At 38.6% G+C, this 24,916-nt stretch overlaps 2 protein-coding genes across 2 annotated transcripts; one reads left to right on the top strand and one right to left on the bottom strand.

Moving 5' to 3' along the window:
- The first annotated feature begins 4,013 nt into the window (after nt 1-4,013).
- LOC117379212 (T-box-containing protein TBX6L-like) lies at nt 4,014-7,851 on the top strand. Its single transcript, XM_033975891.1, has 8 exons — nt 4,014-4,026; nt 4,107-4,254; nt 4,556-4,658; nt 5,486-5,650; nt 5,733-5,953; nt 6,402-6,478; nt 6,576-6,771; nt 7,665-7,851. Exons 1-8 carry the CDS (start codon nt 4,014-4,016, stop codon nt 7,849-7,851), a joined length of 1,110 nt encoding a protein of 369 aa, XP_033831782.1.
- Nucleotides 7,852-16,382: 8,531 nt separating this feature from the next.
- On the bottom strand, nt 16,383-23,819 carry crkl (v-crk avian sarcoma virus CT10 oncogene homolog-like). Its single transcript, XM_033975925.2, has 3 exons — nt 22,519-23,819; nt 21,735-22,206; nt 16,383-19,903 (listed from the first exon to the last, which is right to left on the bottom strand). Exons 1-3 carry the CDS (start codon nt 22,821-22,823, stop codon nt 19,769-19,771), a joined length of 912 nt encoding a protein of 303 aa, XP_033831816.1. The 5' UTR covers nt 22,824-23,819; the 3' UTR covers nt 16,383-19,768.
- Between the last annotated feature and the right edge of the window lie 1,097 nt (nt 23,820-24,916).

Raw genomic sequence — 24,916 nt, 5'->3', positions numbered from 1 at the left:
GTATTTGAGTATTTTAGTATCTCTCCTGGACCCTATTCGTACTCTCCTAACAGTATACACAGCAACTTGGCAAACTTGACGCTATGTGCAGTAGAATATAGCACTTTCAAAACAATAAAAGGTAACATGGTGATCTAAATATGTTATGTGTTAGCGGTGAATACGCCACAGTAAGTAAAATACGCCAAACTATGTATTTTCAGCATGTTCAAGACAATTCATAACTACTGTAATCTAACGGTATGGTATTATTTTATTTGTGTTAACTATGGGATGATGACACTCCTTTCAACAATTTCTTTTTACGTATATGGAAATATGAAAGGCTAAATCTCTAAAAATGCCAATGACTGTGGTGCTACAAAATTATGGTATTGTTTTATTAATTGCTTTCCCCCCAAGTCCAAAATGGTTGTTTAAAATTTCTCCTGCGTAGTGATTTCAGATAAGCTGGTTAGAGCTGAGTCACTTCCTCTTATTACCACAGGGTTTTTTTTGTTTTTAGTAGGTCAGTGGAGCAAAGTGGCACTAAATAAGTCATTCGCTTAGAGGAATTATTATATACATGGCTAAACAAAGGGTTTCAAAGCTCAGACAGGGTTAAGCCATAAGCAGCCTCAGTGAAAGGGTTCAGCATGGATAGATAGAATTAGCAGATGTTTCAACTAGAGGAACTCACATAGCTGCAGTTGTGGAGGTGACATATCCTTCAGGCAGCTCCCGTGAATTCCTCCTCTCACTCAGAGTGGTTCAGACCCATGAGAAGTGTCCCAACACGCCTGTACTGCAGCATAATAAAAACTGTGTTCAGACAAGGCTTTGGGCTTTCTAACACAGTGAAGCTGCTGTCTGCATATAAGCCAGGGTTTAATGTGGTTTCATGGAAGTCAATTGATACATTGTGAAATAAAGTCATCTTGAGAAATAAGCAAGTAGCTTATTACTAGAGTTACATTTAAACTTGTGCTAGTTTGGCACAGGTGTGATGCAACTTTAGTCCCAACGTAGACTGGGTTTAGTCCTATTGAAATTCTGCTTTAGTGCCAGTTTACCCCAGATTTGTGTATGTGGTATGTGGACACAGTGCACAGTATAGGCTACATGATTATTTTATCGTTGTGTAATAGAAAATAAGTTACTTTGTAAAATACTTAAAGGTACACTGCGTAACCTACATGCTTGTCTCCACAGAGAAGTTATTGCTTTGAATGGAATTTTGCAGAATATGGCATTTAACTTGACATGGAGGCGGTACACCCTCCACCTGAAAGGTTACACAGTGTACACCTATGTGTTATACAAAGTTGTTTTGGTTTGTGTGTGTGTGTGTGTGTGTGTGTGTTTTGTTTTTTTTAACATATTTTCCAGTTTATAATGATGAAAAAATCATGCTGGCTGTATTATGGATTGTGAATGGAATTTTGCCTGCATTCAGATCTGGATGTGTGTATGTATGTCTAGTTTATATCTTGATGTATACATTTATTTACACTTTTTACATAGATTAGTGTAGGAGAAAATATATACATTTTGTTCATCTTGGCCTTTTGTAGCAATAGGAAAGGTGTTTTAAAATGAATTAGGTAGTCTTAATGTTTTATATCTGTATTAATCAATGAATGCTATGGGCATATAAGCTTAGGACTGCTTCAGGCGTACCCCATTTACAAAATGTTTATTTTGTCTATAACTATGCTGAATGTTTCATGTTTTAGTGTATTTTTGTAATAAAAAGTTCTGGAACATTTCAGGCAAAGCCATAACAAAATGGAAACGAGCAGGTAGAGGACCCTACTCCTGAGAAATTACATAGAGCATCTTTAAATAACTGAAAAATTTGAGTTAAAGGGCCCATATTACAATCTATAGTATAATGTTGTTTCCTCATTAAAGCTTATCGAGAGTTGTGTTTTGTTTCATTCACACATGTTTAACACACAAATCCTGCATATTTAGGCTCAGTTCTTCTCTCAAACTGAAAACACTCTCTTCTACCTTGTGATGTCATGTGACAATGCAGGAAATGCTCCACTGAGTTTTTTTTAAAACTCCATACTCATTGGAATCATTTGTGTAATCTCAGTCCTGGAATTGCCAATCTCTACTGAACTAAAGGTAAATGGTATCTGTTCACTTGAAAACTACATGACATCATAAGGTGGAACAGAGCATTTTGATATTAGTCTGTAGACAAACAAATAATGCAAAGTTACATGTGTGAAAAAACAAAACATTCTAACATGGCTTAAAACGCACAAGAATTTTTTTTCTGCATAATACTTGACCTTTAAGTTGTACTACTGTAAATCAGTCATAACTTTACTCATTTGAACTTTCCTGCTCTTGCTCCAGTCGAATCCGTAAAACATGAGACATGGCCGTGCCCAGGTTGTCTAGTACACAAAGCAGAGTTCAGAGGGACAGAGGTGTCTGGTGCACAGCATGACTCCAGCCCTGTGTTGTTTTGAAAAAGAAAACACTGCAGTTAGACAGCTACATGTTTTGCCTCTGATATTCATGAGACTTGAAGACTAGATTGGAAGTCTGTCCCCCCTTTCAATGCAACGGCCCTGGCCCCATCACAGCGCCCTCTATGCCCAGGTAGAGGTGGGGAGGGGCGGATGCCAAATGGCCTTGTCAGATTACCCCTATTGTCAGGGAAAGGCACAGACTCAAATGAGGCTCCTAATCTGGTCTGATGTGGTCTGAATACACATCTGCAGTCAGGAAGGAGAGATCTTTGCGTCTGGCACCTCTGTTACTGGCCTTCAACTTGGGCTCAGTGTTGTTTTCCTGTTTCATTGTTGCTGCTGTTTTTGTATGTTTTGAGTTTTCAATGGGTAGTTTTTGTATTCTAGATATGATTATGTCATACTTCTGTTGATTACACTGTGTTTTCATAACACATATTCAAAAAGCACATTTCGTAAATGTTGAACGTGATCATTTGTTTTGTGACTAGAACCAAGATTTTCTACAAAACAGCAGAAATTTTAAGAATATGCCTAGATTTGTAATAAGTTAGCCTATGGACTGCTGTACATCTGTGGAGTCTGGGATTTTCACTGGTTTAACAAACAATATTATAACTTTGCTTACAGATAAACTACTGCCTATATACTAATTTAATCACTATCAATACTCCGTTGGTAAGCCTGCTAAGTTTAGTGTGCAATTTGTCATCTCGTGAATTTAACTGATGTGATACATTAGCCCAGTGCGTCCCAACATTTTTAGCCTCAAATATCCCATTATTTCATATTTCCCTGGGGCAAACACAACTTTTTTAAATAGTTTAATCACAATTATTTTCTTCTTTTAATCATAATGACGTATTGAAGTACAGTTTATTGCTGGGATTCAGATGACATCGTACCATTTCATGAGCCAATAATATTTAATACAGGTTTCATGGCAAAGTACAATGTAGTCAATAGGGAAAACTGCCTCTTGCCCTCCATCTGGGGTTATGGTATCGTCACATTCTAGAGTGAAAAAGACCAATAAGAAAGGGCATATTGTAAACAAATGCTATTCAGTTCCATTAAAAAAAAACAACTTGAAATCATTACAACTAGTGCTTGTGTAGATGGAATAAGCTTAAGAAATATCTTAACATATTATGTGCAAAACGTGTTGTTACTTTCCCACTATAGAATGCCAACGTGAGATAAAGCATGTCTTTTTCAGCTGTCTGTATGTAATGAGCCCACATCTACACACAATCCACACACTGCAGTTTGTAGACTACACTTAGAAACAAAACACTACAAAGGCCAGCCATCAGGTAAATTCTCACCTGGGCCCCGATGTCTGTCTGGATGACTACCTGCCCCCCTAGTGGCTTAGACCTGCCTCCTCCTCACTGCAATGGCCAATCAAGTTCAGCGATGGGGTCTTTTTAGAGTCAGGGGTCCAGGGCACATCTCACAGTTCACTTTCGATTTTTATAGCAGCACTTCACCTCTAAATCTCTACTACAAGAAAAAAAAAAACAGTTGAATACTTGGAAAATGCATGCTGCTGGTAAGATACTTAATGGAAAAATGTGTTGGCATTGTCATTGTTTTGGCTCATCTAACAAACAAACTGGATTCTTTTTACAGACTCTGTGTCTAATATGAGCGTGCGAAGGACCCCTCCAACCGGTGAGGGCTTCCAGCACAGCAGCATCCGGATTAACTTGGAGAATTCGGATCTATGGAAGTCATTTCATAACGTCGGAACTGAGATGATTATCACCAAACATGGAAGGTAACATATAAAAAAAATATGCATTCTGGTGGAATATGTGTGGATTTGTTGATCTGGTTTATGGTATATTTCTCTGTATGAACCATAAACCAGAAGGCCAGAAACCAACAAAAACTGTTCAGTGTCTTCTAACTCATTTGTCAGTTGAAAGAAATGTAAACCATAAGATTAATGTGGCAAGTAACAACAACAGTGAATCTCCCATAAAGTTATATATGCCCCCGCACTCACTAAATTATGACATCCTCAAGTTCTAGTAACATATTTCAACTTCCATTATAACATTTATTTTCCTGTTTAGGAGGATGTTCCCTCACTGCAGTGTCAGCCTCTCCGGCCTTCAGCCTTTTGCTAACTATGTCATCATGGTGGATATGATCCCCGTGGACGGCTACAAGTACAAGGTAAGTTAATTCAGAATCAGACCCAGTTCTATTGCTTTGCTTATTCAGAACACAACGCTTTATAATCAACAGACAGTAGCCAGACACTGGTTGGTCCACTTTGGTCAGCAGGGGGCCACATTTCAAAGTCTTTCGCTGCTTCCTGTTTGTGCACTCACGGCTGGGGGCCCAATCAATTAGCATCTAAATTAGCATCCCGGCTCATTTGCAATCATTAAACCAGGAGCAGCCAGTCGTCCATACATTCAAACGGCCCATTTGGTCAAAGCTTTTAGCACGCGCCTGGTAACAATGCAGCCATGCAATGAATGGAAATAGGGTGATCCAGACAGTGCAATGCTAGCAGTGTAAACAAAGTATAATTTAAAGTGCATGTGACTGGTTTTGCTAGTTTTATAATTTTGGAGAAGTTAGTTTTACTTCCTGGTTGGACTTTAGCAACAGTGAGTGATAAGAGGTAATTCCATAACTGTTACATAGCAACCTTATTGTAAACAAGGAACAAAACTTGCACTATGGTTTTGATTAGACTAAATACATTCCGTTTAAACTGCCCAAAAAAAAAACTTCCTTGTGTGTAAATTGTCCTTGCATTTTGGATGGAATTTTCAGTGTTGATGACATTGGAACTCGGCGCTACTTCCTGTATTTTTATATTTTTCCTCTTAACTATTTCCCACAAACAAATAAGAAAGAAATTATGCTTAATATTTACCACAGCTACAATCCCATCAAACCATTTCATAATTAGAAACATGTCATATGCACTTTAATGATACTATATTATTGTACTGTGAACTAACCAACCATTCTATGTCTCTCCATAGTGGAAGAAGGAACAGTGGGAAGTTGCCGGAAAGGCCGAGCCCCAGCCCCCCTGCAGGACATACGTGCATCCCGACTCCCCTGCTCCGGGAAGCCACTGGTTGAAGCAATCTCTCTCTTTTCTCAAACTGAAATTGACAAACAACACACTGGATCAGCACGGACATGTACGCATCATTTTCACACCCATCAAATGTGTTACTTCTGTTGCATGTTGCTCATATATGTATATTTTTTTTCACCTTTTAGATTATTCTCCACTCCATGCACCGCTACTACCCACGGTTCCATGTGGTCCAAGCTGACAGTCTGTACACAGTCAGATGGGGGCCGTTCCAGACCTTCTCCTTCCCTGAAACGACGTTCACCGCAGTCACAGCGTACCAAAACCCTAAGATCACCAAACTCAAGATAGATCACAACCCATTTGCCAAAGGGTTCAGAGAAGGAGGCACCCATTCACACAAGAGGTAAGGATTGTGGGAAGAACATAGACGCTATTTAACATGTGTATTTTGGTCACTAGTGAAGTATGGGTACAAATAGGGATGGGTAGAAACTATACAAAAAATGCGAATGCTGTTGTGAAGGTATGAAAAACGTGAATGACAAGTATATTTTTTATTAAATAAATCTGCAAAAATAGTATATAAAATATAAAAATTGTAAAAGTTAATGAGGGTACAAAGTGATATTACAACAAAAATACTACTTTTATGGGTAATTTCACATTTGGCTCATGCTTAAACCCATTTGGCTGATACTTAACCCCAACTTAGACTTTAATTGACTACAAAATATAGCCCGAACAGTGTCAGGAACACTGCATGAACACTGCATGAAAAAGACTTGAGTTTACTTTCGTCAACATTGCCCACTCGTATGCAGAATTCCAATGTTTTCTTTTTAATTTTCTAGATGCCGTGCACAAGGCAGCCCATCTGGAAGTCCTTCTGCCAAAAAAGTACCGAAACCTTCACATGAAAGCCCACAAAGTAAGTACCACAACCACCAATACATTGCATCAAAATCAGTACATACTCATCGGCCTTTCTCTGTCCAGTTTTTTAACAGTTGTCATTTCTCCCCCAGGTCTGCAAAAGATGCGATTACACACAGAGAAGGGCCTTACCTCCACAGAGCAGTCTCAGAAAGGCCCTCACTTCTCAGCTTGGCCCCCAGAGCAGGACGCATCAGACAGGCTACACGCCGAGCCTCTGGACATGGAGTATGACTATAGCTGTGAGGAGCAGATGGTGCCTGCGTCACTGCCATATAATTCTTACAGGTGAGAGACAGCACAGAAAAATCTACATTAAAATAAACAGAGTTGGACAGACAACATAATAAATAGTAAAGTAAGTACTACTTAGTAAGTAGTTGCAAGGGTAACCATTATTACCTTTGCAACTACTACCAATAATGGTTACCCTTGTTGCTCAAATCAATTACAAAAAAAAAACTTGATCTTGATACTAATGAATAGACTTCATTCTCTATACAGATTCTCTAGTCAGAAATTTTCAGCATTAAACAATAGTACTTTCTTTTATATCATCGTGAGGTCTTATATGTGTAATCGCCCGGGTAGGTTCCATAATGGTCCATGGACGTTTACTAGTCTATACGGTCTTCTACTAGTTTCAGGATCATTCTAAAGCTGGAAAGATTCATTTCTGTCCTGTGAATGTGACTTTTTTAGTATTGAAACCTGCTCTAATGAGTATCTAGTTTCAATACTAGTTTCAGTATTTGATTTGTATGTGATTTTCAATACTTTTGACAACTCTACTGTGGAACCAAGCCACAAATCTAATCTACAGTGGCTTTTAAAACATATTAAACAGTACATCGCTAACTACTTACAACTAGTATTGTCCCTCTATAGGCAACTTTTGACAGGAAAAAAAAAATCAAATAATAGTCAGTTACAACCCAAATTTATAATACTGTAGTACTTTTTTTCCATAATTGACCTAATTTTAGTAAAATATTATTCAAACATCTTAGTATATGCCTTTTATTTGGTCTTACTATGTTGACAATAAAACTTCTTCTGATTCTGATTCTAAAAATGAAAATTATATTATATAATTGATTATATTATATATACTCAAATCAGAATTGTGTATGGTAAAATTCATACACTGAATAACCCAGTTTTTCCCATTTTCTTTACAGATCTCTTGAATATGGCCGATACCCTTTCCCCACCAGCGAAGCTGAACCAGCTCAGGAGCAGCCGACAGTTCACCCCCTCGCCACTGCAGAGTACACGGCCCCACAGCACCCATACCACCACCCGTACGCCTACAGCAACACAGCTGACTGGAGCCAGCACCCTCTCTTCTCCTACACTTGCTGGTAATCTGGGAAAGACAAAGAAAAAAAGCTCTTGGACTCTTTGAAAGACTTTGAGAAAATTAAAGAGGAATTTTGTGTACAAATATGTAAAAACCAGATTGTATGTTTTTTAGCACAAATGTATAACAAAGTTTTATGTTTTATAGTGATGTTTGTAAGTGCTCATTGTGCAGTGTAATACAATGACATTTCTGTTACTGTAATGTTCATGGTCATTGAAAATAAATGGAGACAATAAATCATACCTTGGTGTTGTAAATTCAAAGAGACTGTTTCCCTCATTCAGTAAATTTATTTTTTTTTTTCATTTTTTCTTATTAAATACTCAATATGAATTTTCTAAACTTAAACAATACAATACCTCAAACAATAGTCAAATGTATCTCTTTTGTTTGTTTGTATGATGTGGAAAGGGTGGTTATAGTGATATTACAATTATTAAGCATTAACAGTATTATTATTGCAGCCTATAATGTGCCTATAACAATCAAAGCTACACATACAATTAGTATGAAAGTGAGCAATGTTGAAATAACATCAATTATTAGCTAGCAGCAATGTTTCACAATAATTTTCTGTAAAACAATGTTTACCTAGAATTTGCAATTAATGGAATCATATGTTCAAAAACATGCCCTGACTTATAAGAGATATGAAGTAGACATGTTCAGTTCAAATACAGTTGCTGCTTGCTTGTTTCTGTTATAACTTTGGTTCTCAAAATGATTATCCGTCAAAAAGCAGAACGAGCCTCACATAAGCCCCTCATTTGGGTTGCCAGTTCCAACCTAAAAGGACTCTCTCTGATCTGAATTCTCACTACCTAAACCCCAGCACCGACAGCCAATCATTAATCTGAGCTGTCACATGAGGCATGGCCTGTCTGTAAACTAAAAATGAGAAAAACTATATTTGTCCTCTAGATGCAGAGTAAGGCACTGACAACCGAGGTTCAGTTGTGACTGTAGTTCCTTTTTTAAAACCTCAACACCGCAGGCTACATACAGTTACTTTAAACAATGATCATGTACATACTGACTAAATCTACCACTACAGGAGCATATTTATTTATACATAAAGAGCTACTAGGCTTCATCTGGTAAACATGTGTGACCTCATCCGTATCTGATGTTAAAGAGGAAGTGTGCAGTCATTACATTTCCAGTACATGAGAAAGAATTAGAACATGAGAGGAGAGAGGAGAGCGAGTCTGACCTGACACTGTGTTGACAGTCAGACAATCAGTGTGTAGTCAGCATCCGTCTGGCACAGTCTCCTCGGCAGAAGGCAGCGAACGTCTGTGCTTTTAAATCTTTAACCAGTGAGAGAGAGATCTGGGACATAAGAAGCCTAAAGGGAGCAGACAGCTAAAGCATATTCTTAGCATGTAGCACGACAACGACACTAATGTGCACACAGAACTGCTAGTTGCTAACAGGAATAGCAACTAGGTTAAAGTACAAACAGCAGATTCGACAAGACTACTCATTTCATTAAAACATAGTAAACATAAATATTTAAAATTTTACAAAAAATAAAAAATAAATAATAATAATAATAAAATTAAAATAAAAGGTTTTACCATTTTGGGAAAGTTTATCATTCGACTTACTGGCTGCACAAGTGATATAAGTAGAGGTAATTCCATAACTGTTAGGGGTCAAAGGTCAAAGCAAAGTTATGATTTGACAGATAAAAATATATGACAACGCCTTTGTTCAATTAATGTTTAAAAGGTCAGAAAATTGTCTCCCTTGTACATAATTTGTCTGTAAAATGTTGGATGGAATTCTGTGTGTTGATGATATACATAGGTGAAAGGGACACTTTTTTAGAACTCAGCACTATTCCTGCAAATTTTTAAGTTTTTATTTTTAACTTCTCACAAAACACACCTTGACTGTTTTACCACAAGTACTATCCTCTCAAAAGAAATAACAACTAGAAACTACTAGGGCAGGGGTGGGCAAACTACAGCCCAGGGGCCACATATGGGCCATTGGGCTTATTAATCCTGCCCGCCGAACATGACCAAATTATGGTGCAGTTCAGCTACATCAACCTTGTATTACTTTCTTATTCTCTTATCAGCCCTTCTGCAAAAATGATCTTATCAAAGAAAAGAAAAGTGAATAGTGAGCGCTGATTGTTTTTTCACAGAAGTCCGATCAAAGTACCAAGGTAAGTTTTTTTGCTGACATTCAAATTGGCAAAAGCTAGCAAGCCTTTCTCTGAAGGCGAGTTTTTAAAAGAATGCATTTGGAAAACAATCTGTACAATGAGCCTTGCATATTCATGCTTTTCCACATGTTACAGGCCAAATCTCCAGTGTAATACTGTATTTACAAATGTATATCCTGGCCCGTGCCTCAAAAACTTGCCCAGCCCTGTACTAGGACAGTACTTGTACTTTGCCTGGATTTGTACACAGTATGGCATTAAACTTTGTGCATTTATTAAACTACATGTGCTTTTATTGCATTATACCTTATATTATTATACCTTGAAAAACATGCATTCTTAGTATGAGGGCTGCCTCTCCACAGATCTGACTTATAACTTGGCCTAGTGGCATCCCCCGCTTTTCTCCCGGGAGATTGCTAACTTGAAAAACATCTCCTTGGCAACAAGCAGGTGAATTGTTTTGTTTTTAATGTTTGTGACACCAAGGACTACACATGGAAATTAGCATTTTGCTAAATCTGGTGCAGCCACCTTTTTAATGTATCTGCACACTGTCCTTCAAATAAATAAATAAATAAATGCTACATGGTAAATGTTATAAATTCTTCTCTGTTGGAAAAAAAAGATTATTATTAAAAGATTATTTTAACAAGATTGGCAGATTAGAATGAATGATATTATGTGAACACAATCTATTTCTGTATGAATGACATCCCACTCACTGCACGTTTTGACCCTGAGGCGTTCTGCGGGTAGCGTGGGTTATCTGGATTAGCTCCTTGGCTAATTCTCCATTCTTCTTACTTCACCACGAAATAAATGAACTGCAGAGCACAGATGGGGTCAATTAGCGTGCCCGAGTTGTGATTCTACTAGCTTTGTGCATTCTGTCATGGCCTCTCCATATTAAGGTCACAATGTCCACCAGCTAAGAATACGTGAAAGAAGACGATCTGAATTATAAAACAGAGGTGAATGGACTTACATTTAAACAGGGATTATAAAATATAGTTACCTTGGTTTGTTAAAGATTTGGAACAGAATAGTTCAAATGTATTGGTTGTTATTATTTAACATTTATAGGCGACAATATCTCAGTTGGTGTAGTGTTTGTCCATTGACCCGGAGGTTGGAGTTTCAAATCCTGTTTTCGACATCAACATCATTGGCTGAAGGTGCGATTCCACCTCCGACAGATGAATGCTGCTGTTGTGTCCTTGGGCAAGACACTCAACCCTCCTCGCCCCCAGTGTCCCTGTACATTGGTGTATGAATGTGTGTATAAATAAGTGAGTGGTTCCTCGATGTAAAGTGCTTTACTTGGAAAAGTGTTGTATAAAAATGCAACCATTTACCAGCATTTTACACATTTTCAGAAGTGGAATTGAAATGTATTTAAAGTTTATACTTCTTAGCATAAAGGGCCAAAAGGTCTGTAGTCTTTGGGCCACTCCCAGTCGTGGATAAATGGGTTCCTATAATATATAATTTAACATACAAGTTATACCAAGCTAGACTTTGAAAACACAGTAGGAATAACTCATAGGAAAAAAACAACAACAAAAAAACAAAACTGTTAAAGCTACACTATGCAACCTTTCTAGTGGGGTCTGTCACCTGCTACTCTCCATGGAAATTGTATTGCTTCACCTGAAGGGTTCTATAATATTGAATTAAACCCATCTATCTTATTTTGTGAATTACATGTATGCTCAGATAAAATGTCCCTGACCTGTGGGGTGCCCCAAGGGTCAATCCTGGGACCCCTGTTGTTCAATCTCTACATGCTGCAATTAGGCCAGTTAATACGCAGCAATAATGTGTCCTACCACAACTATGCAGATCACACTCAGAGTCAGGACTAAACATGGGGAATCAGTGTTTCAGTTTTATGCAGCTAAAACCTGGGACAGTCTTCCTGAAGATGTGAGACAGACCTCTACTTTGACAATGTTTAAATCCAAGCTCAAAACGGTTCTGTTTACCTGTGCATACGACTGAAAGGTTTTTATTTTGGTACTCTGGTGACCTCAGGTGCTTGCTTTGAAAGTACAGAAATCTATCTTAAAAACCTTATCAAAATATGTATCTGGGCTAAACGTACTCTTAGTGCTGATGTACAATGAGAAAGCCCCTGACAGCTCAACAGATGCTATGTTGATTCAATGTCTGGCTTAAGAGCACGACTGCGGAAGAGCTGTCGCAAAACGGTACAGAGGTTGACATGAAAAATGGAGCTATATTTTCTACTTACATTGTCATTGTTTTGGCCCCGTGTTGAATGCACTACAGCCACTATATGGGTCTGTTTTGTTCAAGCTCAGGGCAGTGACGCTAATGGACTATGGGGAGGCTTCCATCGACTGTGGCCAAAACTGAGAGGCACTGTGGCCCGAGGAGAGGTCAGACGAGCTTTGATTCATGGCTATCATTCCAACTGCAGCCACCCAATCCAGAGCAGAGTGATAGAATGTAAAGATGGTTAAAGCCATCTGAGGGCATGTAGGGTTGTCAAAAGTATCAAAAACTGGATATTAATCGATGCTAAACCTATTGAAACAAGATAAAGAAAAAGTCACATGCACAGGATAGAAATGAACCTTTCCTTAAAAGCTTTACACTGAGCTGCATGAGAACAATTATAAAATCACATAGACTAGTACACGTCCATGGACCACTATGGAACCTACCTGGACGACTGAGGGATTACGCAGACACAGAGCAACATGGGAATATAAAAGAAAGTACTATGATTTAATACTGAAAATGACATTCTATTGTGTTTTTATTATCATCATGGTATCAGAATCTCTATTGAGTATATTCCTTTGTATCAAAATTGTGTTTGAAAATGTAGTATGATGACCCAAATATGAAGGTGTGGATTTGAAAATAAACTTAATTTCAAATGTATTTATTCAACTCATTTCATTTTTATTTTAAGTATTAAGATATGAATTCATATAAAGGTGTATGCCATATAGCAGTGTTTCTCTTCTGTATGGGAGTTCATTTTATCCATTTTTGTGTCCTCCTTTGGATAATTTCTTGTGTGTAACTACAGTGAAAATTATCTAGTCCACCTTTAGACCTGGTTTAGCCCTAGATTAGACCTAGAATAGTTCTGTTACATACTTGTTTTAGGTGTAGTGGTACTCGGAAAGCCAGATCTTTTCTTTGGTGGTACTTGCTGTGGAAAGTTTGAGAGCCACTGCCACATTGAATACAATAGAAATGCTGAAGAAAAAGAATTCAAATCTTGCTGAGACCATAGTCTATGGCTGAGATTAACACATTGAGTTGGGCGAAATAAATATACTCATCAAGTCAAATTGCAGAAGTTAATTTACATCAGAAAAGCATGCAATACATATGCATGGTTTCAAGTTGTGTAATTATAAGACCTTCGTGTCTTGTATGTAAATCATACTCACATTTGCACTGAAAAGAGAAGTTGAATTCCTCTACACACAAGGCACTTTAAGTGTTGTATGCAAGATATCCAGGCCACTGTCTCCAAACACAGACATCATTCAATTCAAAATAACCCAGTACCACTACAGAAAAGATTTGACTTTCAGACTATTACCAAATCTAAATCAAGTATATAACAGAACTATTCCAGGTCTAATCTATGGCTAAACCACGTCTAAAAGTGGACTATGTCATTTCCATTGTACTTCTAGACAAGAAATTATCCAAAGGTGGACAAAAAGTGAATAAAATGAACTCACATAGAAGAGCTGTCCAAGTACCACCTGAAGGAGCACTGAAGACACACAGAAATAACCCACAGAAATCAAAATAAAACAATTATTTGAATTCAAATTAATTATATTATGTCGTTAGTATGTTTTCTGTACAATTTTAATCAGATAATGGTTAAAAAAAATGCGCAGACTGAAATCCTTAACCACAAATGGGTTAATTTGCAACAATTACATGCCTGTGGCATTTCTATTAAACAATGGTGGATCTGTCAACAAAAATAGTTTATTAATTTTGTTGTTTATTTTTATCAGAGTTGGTCATGATTATTTCAAATATTTTCCCTTCTCATCAGAGGTGGGTAGTACTCGTTACATTCACTTGAGTATGGTACAAGAAAAATTCAATTTTGCCAACTGGACAAACGTTTTAGAGTGAGGACACTCATGCAAGAGGCTTCTTCAGTTCTGATCAGATTGCAGGTGGACAGTGCCGAGAGTTCCCATTATGGACCTCACCAATTATGCAAAATATGACTCAGGCACAGTTCACACTTATATACTTCAATAGACCTGGCTAACAAACAGAAACCATAAACAAATAGGTGTGTTAGTTTCAGTGTAGTTAGTTCCTCCTTTCAGATAGATATAAGGCAGCATCCACCAGTAATCTGACCAGAATTGAAGAAGTGGCTTGGATGAGCAACGAAACGTCTTCATTCTAAAACTTTTGACCAGCTGATCGATTTTGGTTTGTTTTGGGTTTTTTTTTTTACCATGGATCATAACTGGACGACTTAGAGATTACAGTACTTTTACTGTAACTTTTTTAGCAGCATACTTTTAAACCTTTGTCAGTAATATTTTGTATTGAAGTAACAGTACTTGAGTACTTGAGTAAAAGTTTTGGCTGCTGTTCTCACTGTGTGTAAGTGTACAAACTATAAAAGCTTTCTGTTGACAATATTAAATAATTTGAACATTGTGTTTCTTGCACTGCTCCTACAGATATGCTTTAGTTGTTCTCATTTTTGTTTCTATCCTTTGAAAATACCAGATTTTGTGCATTACTTAATATTCTGCCCTTCAAATTACATTTTTCTAATTGTAAATCAGATGTTACATCCTTGAAGTTTCTCACTTTGAGTAGTAGTTTTCCCAAAAAACTTTTACTTTTACTTGAGTACTTGGGCCACCCCCATTGCTCAATCTCTATATGCGGCCAGTTAATACGCAGTAATAACTATGCAGAGACACTCAGATCTATGTCTCACTGCAGCAGGTGAATATGGACCAGTGGATTCACTGCATCCAACAGATCAGTGTGTGGATGCAAAACAGCTTTCTCCAACTAAACTCAGACAAGATTGAAGTCATCATCTTTGACCCACAGAAATAGAGAAAGTGTCAGCAGTCACCTCCAGTGTCTTTCTCTAAAACCTTCATATCAATCTAGAACTTGATATGAAGGTCTGGACTCAGACTTGAACTTTAACAGCCACATCAAGTCAATAACATCTGCAGCTCTTTACCATCTAAAACATTGCAGAAATTAAAGTTATACTGTCAAAGCCAGACTTAGAGAGACTTATCCATGATTTGTCTCCAGTAGGTTAGACTACTGTAATGGCCTGCTCACTGGCCTCTCCAAACGAGCCTTAACACAGCTGCAGTACATCCAGAACACTGCTGCTCGGGTCCTGAGTAGAACCAGGAACTACGAGGACATAAGTCCTGTGCTCAGGTCTCTGCACTGGCTTCCTGTGACTCAGAATAGACTTTAAAGCAGCTCTGTTTTTGTACATATGAACCATCTCACACTCTGAGGACTTCAGGATCTGGCCTCCTGCTGGTGCCCAGAGTCAGGACTTAATTTTGATTATTTGTAATTTTTTATGTTTTGATTTGTTGTATTGTCATTTTAATGTTTTTGTTATTCTGTAAAACACTTTGAATTAGTTTGTGTACAAATTGTGTTATACAAATAAACTTGCCTTGCCACCACTTTGTACTTCTACTTCAGTAATATTATTTTTGCTACTCTACTGTACTGTAGAATTGTCATAGTTTAGCAAAATCCATTTTTCTTTATGACTGTATAACAAATGTTACATAATTCATTACAATCTACAGGGTTTAGCTCATCTTTGGCGCAGATTAAATCACATTCAGGTGGAGGGGCCATGTGAGCCACTGCCCTTGAAAACTTACTTGTCCCATCTGGAGGTCAGCTGACGTTCTTTTATTAGAACTTCATTAAAATTCATTAATTGCTTCCTTTCTCCTGGGCGCAGTCCGAGTCAGAACTAGAACTGTCAGAAATGAGACCAAGACAAATGTTCCAGATAAAATAAGCCCAGACGCTACTAGTTTGGTCACAAAAAAATACAAATTTCAAACTCAATTTCAATACTAAGGACTAGATCTGATACCATGATGATAGTAACAATTTGTCCAGATAGGTTCCATAGAGTTTCATGGACATATACTACTCTGTGTGGTCTTATACTTCTAAAGCTATTCAGGAAAGGTTCAGTTCTGTGCTGTAAATTAGATACTAGTTTTGATATCGCTTAATATCTTTATGATTTCCGATACTTTTCCAAACCCTAGACGCCACACAAAAACATGCAGGAGGTCGGGCTAAAGAAGTAGACATAAACTTTATTTACTTGTTCTGTACATAAAGGGTCAATACCAGCACAGGTGTTAACCATGGAAAATATTAACACATGTTTAAATGGTATAAGAAAATAAAAGGCACGATTTTCAATTCTGGGCCTATATTATGCTAATTTTTGATCTATGTAATGTTTCCTCATCAAAAACATTACTGAAGTTGTGTTTTGCTTCTTTCACGCATGTTTAACACACAAATCATCCATATTTAGGCTGAGTTCTGCTAAAAACAGTTGGTTCCACCTTGTCATGTGATAATACAGGAAGTGCTCCACTGTGTTTTTAAACTCTGTACGCCTTCACTAGAATCATTAGAAAAATTGCAGCCCTGGAATTGCAAAACTTTGAATCTACGGCCTCGTTTAAAGGACACCAGAAGATCAAAGGATATTGTTGACTTTCTATGGCAATCTCGACTGTACAAATGTTAAAAAAACAGAGCAACAACTTATGGTTATTGGAGTGTAGTGCAGAGTAAAGCAGTTTAATTGAGGCTAAAAATAACGGTTAACTTGAAAACTACTAATCAATGACATCACAAGGTGGAACAGAGCATTTTAAGCTTTGGAGATGTAGACAGCGCAGTAATGCAGGATAAACAAAACACAAATCAGGGTATGTTTTTGATGAGGTAACAGCATTCTAACACGGCTAAAAGCTCACAGGAGTCAATTTTGCATAATATAGGCCCTTTAAGTAAAAGACAGGCTTTCCTAGAATGAGCAAGAGCACAGTAATACTGTTAATGCCATTATAAAACAAACTTTGAAGCATGACAAAGCAAGTTCACCTCCAGATAATAACAATCTATTGCTTAATTAGTCGACTTGTATTGAGGAGAACCCAATGCTGTTCATTTTACAGACTGAGAGGTGTTACACGAGGAAAAAAAACATTAATTTCATAGAATACAATGACATTAAGCAGCATTTTGGCCAAGAAGAGCGATCTCCCTAGCCAAGAGGTCATGCACATAGGCACCCAGCAGGCATTTTCCCTTTACAAAATGTCACCTTAAACGCACTTCTGTCATTCGCTTTCACTGGACTGACAACTGCTCGCTGTCCGGGTCAAAACAACACATTATCACCAAACGAAAGGCGGGGTTGTCAGGATTTGAACACAAGGTTGAAAAGTAGCACGAATCAAGCGCTCCTTAACTCTCCGAAAACAAGTGGTTAAGAGGCAGTCAAAATCTTCCACTTGCTTACTTTAAAACACAAGTGTAAGGAATAAAACAACCACAATCACACATCACAATGAGAAAAGAAAAACAGGGGATTGCATGCACTAAAAATTGCATCTTGGTGGAAAAAAAAAAAGCCATTGATTGGATATTTTTTGTCTAACCCGGTTCACGAATCCTCACTTTGCGGTTTTAGCTTGCGTTGTGTATTCTGTGAGTGCTAGCAAACGCCGTTGCAGTTGTTTTGCTAGCTTTGCACTCCTATTGAAGGTATTAAAATGTATCTCCTGCCTTTGCTTGGCTCTGTTGGCACCAAAACCTGCTAATCTCAAAGCAATGTCCATTTCTGTGTAGGAGGTACCCAATATACATGCAAATGACCCCTAAGGCTTCTCCGTTTCAGAAATAAAATACACAAATTGATCATGTGGCACAAGTAAAACTAAAGGTAAAATCACTAATGGCGGTTGTTGCTTTTTTCAAAGTGTAATCAGACAAAATCAAGTTGTAGAAGAGGATTGTGAGGTCAAAAAAGTATGTGAGCAACACTTTATAATAACTACACTATTTACAGACTCAATAAAGCATTAAGAAAGACTTAATTCATAACAAAACAATAGTTTAATAAGAATGATTCAGGCTTAGTAACTACTTAAGGGGTTAGGAGTTAAGGTATTAATACGTTACTAAGCCTGAATAAATTTTACTAAATGATTTGGTCTTTATGAATCGAGTAGGGCTGCAATGGACGCAATTAGCAAATAGTAAAAGCTGGAATTGTTGAAGTACTATCATGTTTTCCACAAACAGTCTTATAGTCATAAAAATGGCTAACCCAGTAGTTTAGATTTGTACAAACATGTATTTGTCAGTTCATATTTCAGCCTTTCTGTCAAATCTTCTGGACATGTTTCAATGTGAACTTTGAACAAGATCCCATTATTAAAACATAAATCGCAAATTTAATTGCAAACGCAAAGCTTGTCTGAAAAACCGCAATTCATATTTTTTCCCCAAATCGTTCTGCCTTAGAATTAAGTGTTGGTGAAATGAAGGTAGTTATTAGAAAGTGTTACCGTAATGGGTTCATGCCAGTCACACCACACATACACATTAAAAAAAAAAAAAGGTGATAACCTCTGTCTGATTCAACAGTGAGTTTATGGAGAAATGACACTAGATACTAGACACTAGCTCCATATTGTCAATGCATGGAAATAGGATATTTACCCCATTTGAAATACCGCACTAGTTCTCTCTGAGCCCGGCTACACATACAGGTATTTTTAAAACACGTTTCAATTCAAGCCTTGTGTTTAGTAGTTAGCCCATAGCAATAAATAGGATAGATTTCTAGTAAAATAACATACATTGGTGCATAATTATTCAGTTTACACCACTATCAGTATCAACAGCAAGTATTACTCCATTTAGACACATACAATTACTATTATTTTGTATGTTAATTAACCTTCTCCTAATATTATTCCACTGCCATAATGGATGTCTAGAAAGCTCCAATTTATGCTGGAGTTTCTTCTATTTTTCAAAATGATGATAAATTAGGACTGTTGCCATAGTGCTTAACAATTTCAAACAAAATATTGTATATTTTGAATGGGTCCTTAAAATGCATATAACAAGAAGCTGAAACCCATAAATATATAAACATTCACAATTGTGTAGAGATAGCCAAGGCAGATACAAAAACATGCATTTATTATAATATCTCTATATGTAGCCAGGTGCTTAAGTATTTTAATGTAACAGATGCTGAGAACAAAACAAAAAAAAAAAAAAATCAAAGAAAAAAAACCAAAACAGACAAGTTGTAATGTGATGTTGTAATTATCTATAGTGAATACGCACACATGCACTTACACTTTACAGTCACTCGTATGCCCAGAGAATGAGAACTCAATGGGACACAAATTCAAACAAATCAGAAAGAGGAGTAGAGAGTGGAACCATAAATGAGTTTGGATCCAATGCCCCAAAGCTGTAAACAGTCTGAAAGCCTCGCGACGCCAGGCAACAAGAGGAAGGTCATGGCACAGCAGCCCCTTAGCATGGCAAGCGCGTATCCATGGTGACAGTGGGCGGGACGAGGTGGAGCGGGGGCCAGCGGGGATCGGGTGCTTCACGGGGAGGACATGTGTCTGAATTCAGTCACTCTCGTCAGGGTTCTGTGGGTCAAGGATTTTGACGTGGGTGAAGGGGAACAACCCCCTTCGCCCGTTCACCTCACCCTCCCATTGGCCGTTGATGTTCATCCGCGTCACCTTCACGATGTCACCCACCTGTGAGCGGGAGAGCACAATATGGTGAGTCACTAGGGAGTCTACATCCAAAAGCTGGCAAATATGTAGCATAGAACCAAAGAAGTTATTAAAGTGGAAATAAACACAAGAGTTTTTGCTACTAAACTCTGTTTTGATAGCATTTAATAGCATTGCCCACTCCTCCTTTCCCCCCTCCTCTCTGGTCCTCCAGGTACTGCCCAGATTGGCAGCTCTATTTGAAATGTGGTTGTGGGAGGGGTTGAGGTGTTTTGCTCCACTTTAAAACAAAATAAAACCAGCCAAGAAACAATTAAAGAATGCATATTTTTTTGAGCCATAAAAACACCTGTAATTGCAAAATACAAGATAGATTAATTCCACACTGTGGAACATTCTTGGTAACATAAGATCTGCAAAGACTACCAGATTCAGGTCCTCCGCCACTAGCGCACCTTTAACAAAAAATGTGTCAAAAAAGTGTTTAGTCATAATCAAACAATTCTTGTTAGAAAATAGCATTTTTTTGTGTATTCTACAAAAATGTAAAAAAGAATAAATACATTTAGTAGAAAAATAGGAAATGGAAACGATTCTGCCTGCATTTTTAAAGAACAGACTTTGATTCCAAAGCTTTTGTAGCACTGAAAGTGACCCCAATCCGTTTAAGCCATATGCTCTGTATACAGGATTAGAAAGAACAAGTCATGATTGAAGCCACTATCCTCCACTTCATTTTCACAACATGGTTTCAACTTTCAGGCACATTGAGGAATACACAACCTACAAGCCTTTAACACAATTTTTACAAAAGGCAAGCTTCATAAATATTGGTGCAAGACTAATAGGACAGACCCAAAGTTAACCTTTAGCAGTTACCAGACTTGCAATGTAGAGCCCAAACTTAAACAAAATGATTCTATACCAACTACAGCTAACTGAACACCTAGCCACAATACAATTTTCAAATAATATGCTACTCAGGACAGGCTTACCAATAACACAGCCACAATATTTATACGTCATTAGATTGTGATATGGGTGGCTTCACACTTCAAGGTGGGTGGGTGGGGTGTCTTGTCCAAGCACTGACAGATCTCCATAGTTGACAAATGCTCAAAAAACAGCACCACTGACACTTAATGAGGTTTGTTCTAATTTATGTTGCGAAATGATCCTAATATTACAAAAAAAAAAAAAACTGACAGATGTTGCACTCTTCTGAAAGTACTCAGCCACAAGTCAGTATTAGAGTGAGCACCATGTGGTCCCAGTATATAAATGCATTACCTTACATGTTTCAACATGAGCCCACAGCCGCACAGACCTGCATTACTCTGCAAGATTTTACCACGACCACAGTAAGAGCAGCTCTACCCTGCTAATGAGACTAGTGCTCACAGTAGATAAATCATGTTAGATGGTTAAAACTGGACACTGCATTGTCCAACACAACATCCATCCATGACAACACTAACTAGTTAAACACAACTTTATTCTGTGGATTGTATTTTGAGCTACTTCCTGTGCAAGCAAAGCCATTTTAGTGTAGTGGCAGAGTCGAGCATTTATCAAACCATGAGCAGGTCACTCCAGTCTAGCCCAGGTGAGGCTCCAGAAGTAACTTACCACTGTCGACTGTAGCGTGAATGAACAATGCATTGTAAAGAGATCAGGATCTTAGGGTAATATATAGATATACATTTCATATTTTGTTTTAAATTGATAATCTCTATAGCCACTGTCCTGTTATTCTGAAACCTGTTGATAGGGATCGAATGTTTTACAGATTTTATAGAAATCTAGCACATGATGCATTGTTGAAAACTCTCTGAACTATCAAATACAATACCTCCAAAGCAAGTGCTGTTTTATCATAGGCACAGGGTACTCGTTTCTGGATGGCCTTAGCCATGACGGGGCCGTTCTGCAGAGATGGGAGCGGGGTGATGACTGGTCCAGGTGTGCCTGGCAGAGGAGAAGGTGTCTGGGGCTGAGCGTATGCATGGACCAGGGAGTTGGATGGCTCGGGGATTCCGTAACTGTTGGAGTTACGTGATCCATGTGAGGGCTGGCCAGGCAAGGGTGAAGGTCGTACCACTTTCTCTACATATGGCACAGGAATCATGCCAACACGGCCATCTTTGTTCTTAGCGCTCCACCACTGCTCCTCTGGCTTCTCCAGAATGACCAAAATTTCACCCCTTTTGAAGGGAAGGTCCTCTGCATCACTACCAGTGAAGTCATATAGAGTCCGCACATACTCCTGGTTATCCTCTGGTCCACCAATAGACTGGATGGGTCCTGTTACTGTGCTTGGGTACCTTTGGACATAGGAAATGCAATTTAGAGTTGAACATGAAGAGTGACTTAGCACCTATACACTACTGTCAATAACATTATGCCAACAAAGTCTTACACATTCATCATTTGCTGGTGACAATGTCAACAACACATCAGACACTGCGGCCTCATGGCATACACAAACCCTTTACATGTAATGTAACAGCAACAATTATGTGTCCATGGAACTTGTAGCTTTACATATGTCTGTAGTCAGTGTGGCTCAGGTTACTCAATCAGTAGTCTACACAGCTCAACACAGGCCAGAGTTCAGGGGCGTAGCATATCCTTACCTTGGAGCTGGCTCTATCAACGTGGTCGTGTCCAGAAAATGAATTTTGTAGAATTCTAGTAGAGCAGGTAGATTTTCAAACTCTTGGTCGCCTATTTTAAACCTTTGGCTGGAAAGGGAGTTGATAATGTAGTGAGACACTTTACAGTTCTCAGATACTGACAGCACGTAGTCGCCGGGGCACGTAGACGAGTCTCGCACTAGAAACATGCCATGCTTCTGCCCCTGTAGTCTGTTCTGTGCCTCTTGTCTGGACACAGGTCCAAAATACCAGGAGGGTCGATCCGACGAATCAAACCGCGACATTTCTAGCGAAGATATGGTAATATCCAGATAAGAGCAGAGTCTGAAAAATAATTTAAAATGTGTGGTGTTTCAAACTGGGTAACGCAGGGCAGGGCATGCGTAGTCCTGTGATATTTCCCTGCGTATTGGGCGCAGGAGCTGCTGCCAACTTCAAACACCCTGGTTGATATCAGAATTTACCAACAGCAGCAACCCGGTGCTTCACAAACAGGCTGCGACTAGCCTGGGCCAACTTTGGATCATAGTGTGCCACTTTTACGCAACAGTGAATGTCGGACTGTAAGTTTGAAAGGAAACTCGGCAAACAGCAAAAGATGGCAATGTGCAGACCAAGGCAACAACTGATCAATGAAGCTTCCCCTTTTCCGCGTTCCGAGAAAAACTCGTTTAACTCCAGCAGTCTGTAAAGCGAATGGAAAGTGGCTCCTTCTTCTAGCGCTCACCAAAGCCGCTAACGGACCCTCACGAGCTGCGAATAGGAAATCAAGTGGTTACTTTGTATCGCTTTGTCTTTGGGTGAGGAAATATTGATGGAAACACAGCGTACAATCCCCTTCCTTGAGTCAGAGCAGACTTTTGAGGCAGCACAGCAAAAATGGCGGCCCGCAACACGTCTTCACACAAAAAATGATTTCACGGCAGGGACTTGCCTTCAACGCGCGCATCTCAGGCGTTTAACCCAACACATCCGTGCGCATTATTACGCACGCCGCTCGATTACCGACTATACAAAGCGCTCACGATAGAGTTTAACTGGTCTCCACTCACACGAGCAACCAAAAGTGCGAGTACGAGACCGAAAAATGGCGACGGGAGGGCAGGTCCCGCTTTCTTTCTGGCTGTACGTCACTGACGCCTGAAGCAAAGGGAAGTGGGAGGAAGAAGGGGCGGGCTGTGGCTCTGACACGCTCCCACCTCCTCCACTGTCAATCATGTGCCATGACACAGCGAGAGAGCGTTTACTGAAATCTCTGGCACAAGCGTGTCATCTACTCTACTCCCACGAAAAGCACACGTCTATTTATAACTGCGGAAATGACCGGATGTTTCAACTCCTGGTTCATTCAAAAAATGAGAAAATGTTGTGCGCAGAAGCGCTATGGCCACGCACAACTGAACAAGAGCAACATCTGTACTACAAAACATAATATTTATCATACATTTAATTTATAAGCCTATAGCACTTGTGGAAACCATAGACCACATGTGTCAAACTCAAGGCCCGGGGGCGAAATGCGGCCCGCCACGTCATTTTATGTGGCCCGCGAGAAGGTAAATTAAAAGTCATGACTGTCATTTTACAATAAGTCTATACTGCTTTAATATTTGCACTGACAATAAACTAATGAGATTTTCCCAGCAAGTGGAACTGAGAAATATTTGCAAGTAATCATCACAAAATGTTCATGAAGAGGAAAATTGTTGGCATGGAAGTATGGAGGAAGAAAGGTGAAGGTGAATACAAGTTTGTGCTTTGAGGAGAAAAAACTGTATGTTTTTTGTGTTAGGAGGCAGGGTCGGTACAATCTACATCGACATTTTGACACCAAACATGGAGCTAAGTATACAAAAGTTAGTCTGCAAGAAAAACAACAAATTGTCCAATAATTAAAAGGACGTATTTGAAGCAGAGCTAAAGGTCTGTGAGTATAAGTGGAGTGTGTCCCGACCAGATGCACACTTTTAAAAATGTCAGTTTATCACAGATTACTGACAAAAATGTCAGTTTATCACAGATTAACAAGTTAAAAAGTAATTACATTTATTTTGCATGACATTCGGTTACATTTAGTGATATTTACACTGCCGCACAGTTACATCTGGCCTTTGATGGCGGCCATTTTGCTGATGTGGCCCTCGGTGAAAATGAGTTTGACGCCCCTGCCATAGATTATCCAAAGTTGCTTCATGGTGCATTATTCATTGACTCATTAGTCACTGCAGGTTGGGTAAAATGGACTGAATCACGCGTCTTCAGGTTTGTGGGCTTATGTGCTACCACTGAGCTATTTTCTCTATTATTGATGGCAGCAACTAAACCCATTTGGTAAAGCGGTGTCGATGAGTCCCAACCTTTTTTTAGTAACTATTTT

Source organism: Periophthalmus magnuspinnatus, chromosome 12 (genome assembly GCF_009829125.3).
Source record: "Periophthalmus magnuspinnatus isolate fPerMag1 chromosome 12, fPerMag1.2.pri, whole genome shotgun sequence".
In the NCBI taxonomy this organism is placed as follows: Eukaryota; Metazoa; Chordata; class Actinopteri; order Gobiiformes; family Gobiidae; genus Periophthalmus; species Periophthalmus magnuspinnatus.
The sequence above is the reverse complement of the archived record's forward strand: the minus strand, read 5'-3'. Positions and strand labels throughout refer to the sequence as shown.

Coding starts and splice junctions, on each gene's coding strand:
- crkl (XM_033975925.2), bottom strand. CDS start 22,823: ATGTCGCGGTTTGATTCGTCGGATCGACCCTCCTGGTATTTTGGACCT. Junction 22,207..22,518: donor TTGATAGAGCCAGCTCCAAG/GTAAGGATATGC, acceptor CTATGTCCAAAG/GTACCCAAGCACAGTAACAG. Junction 19,904..21,734: donor AAACAGCACTTGCTTTGGAG/GTATTGTATTTG, acceptor TCCCGCTCACAG/GTGGGTGACATCGTGAAGGT.
- LOC117379212 (XM_033975891.1), top strand. Junction 5,954..6,401: donor GGCACCCATTCACACAAGAG/GTAAGGATTGTG, acceptor TTAATTTTCTAG/ATGCCGTGCACAAGGCAGCC. Junction 6,479..6,575: donor TTCACATGAAAGCCCACAAA/GTAAGTACCACA, acceptor TTTCTCCCCCAG/GTCTGCAAAAGATGCGATTA.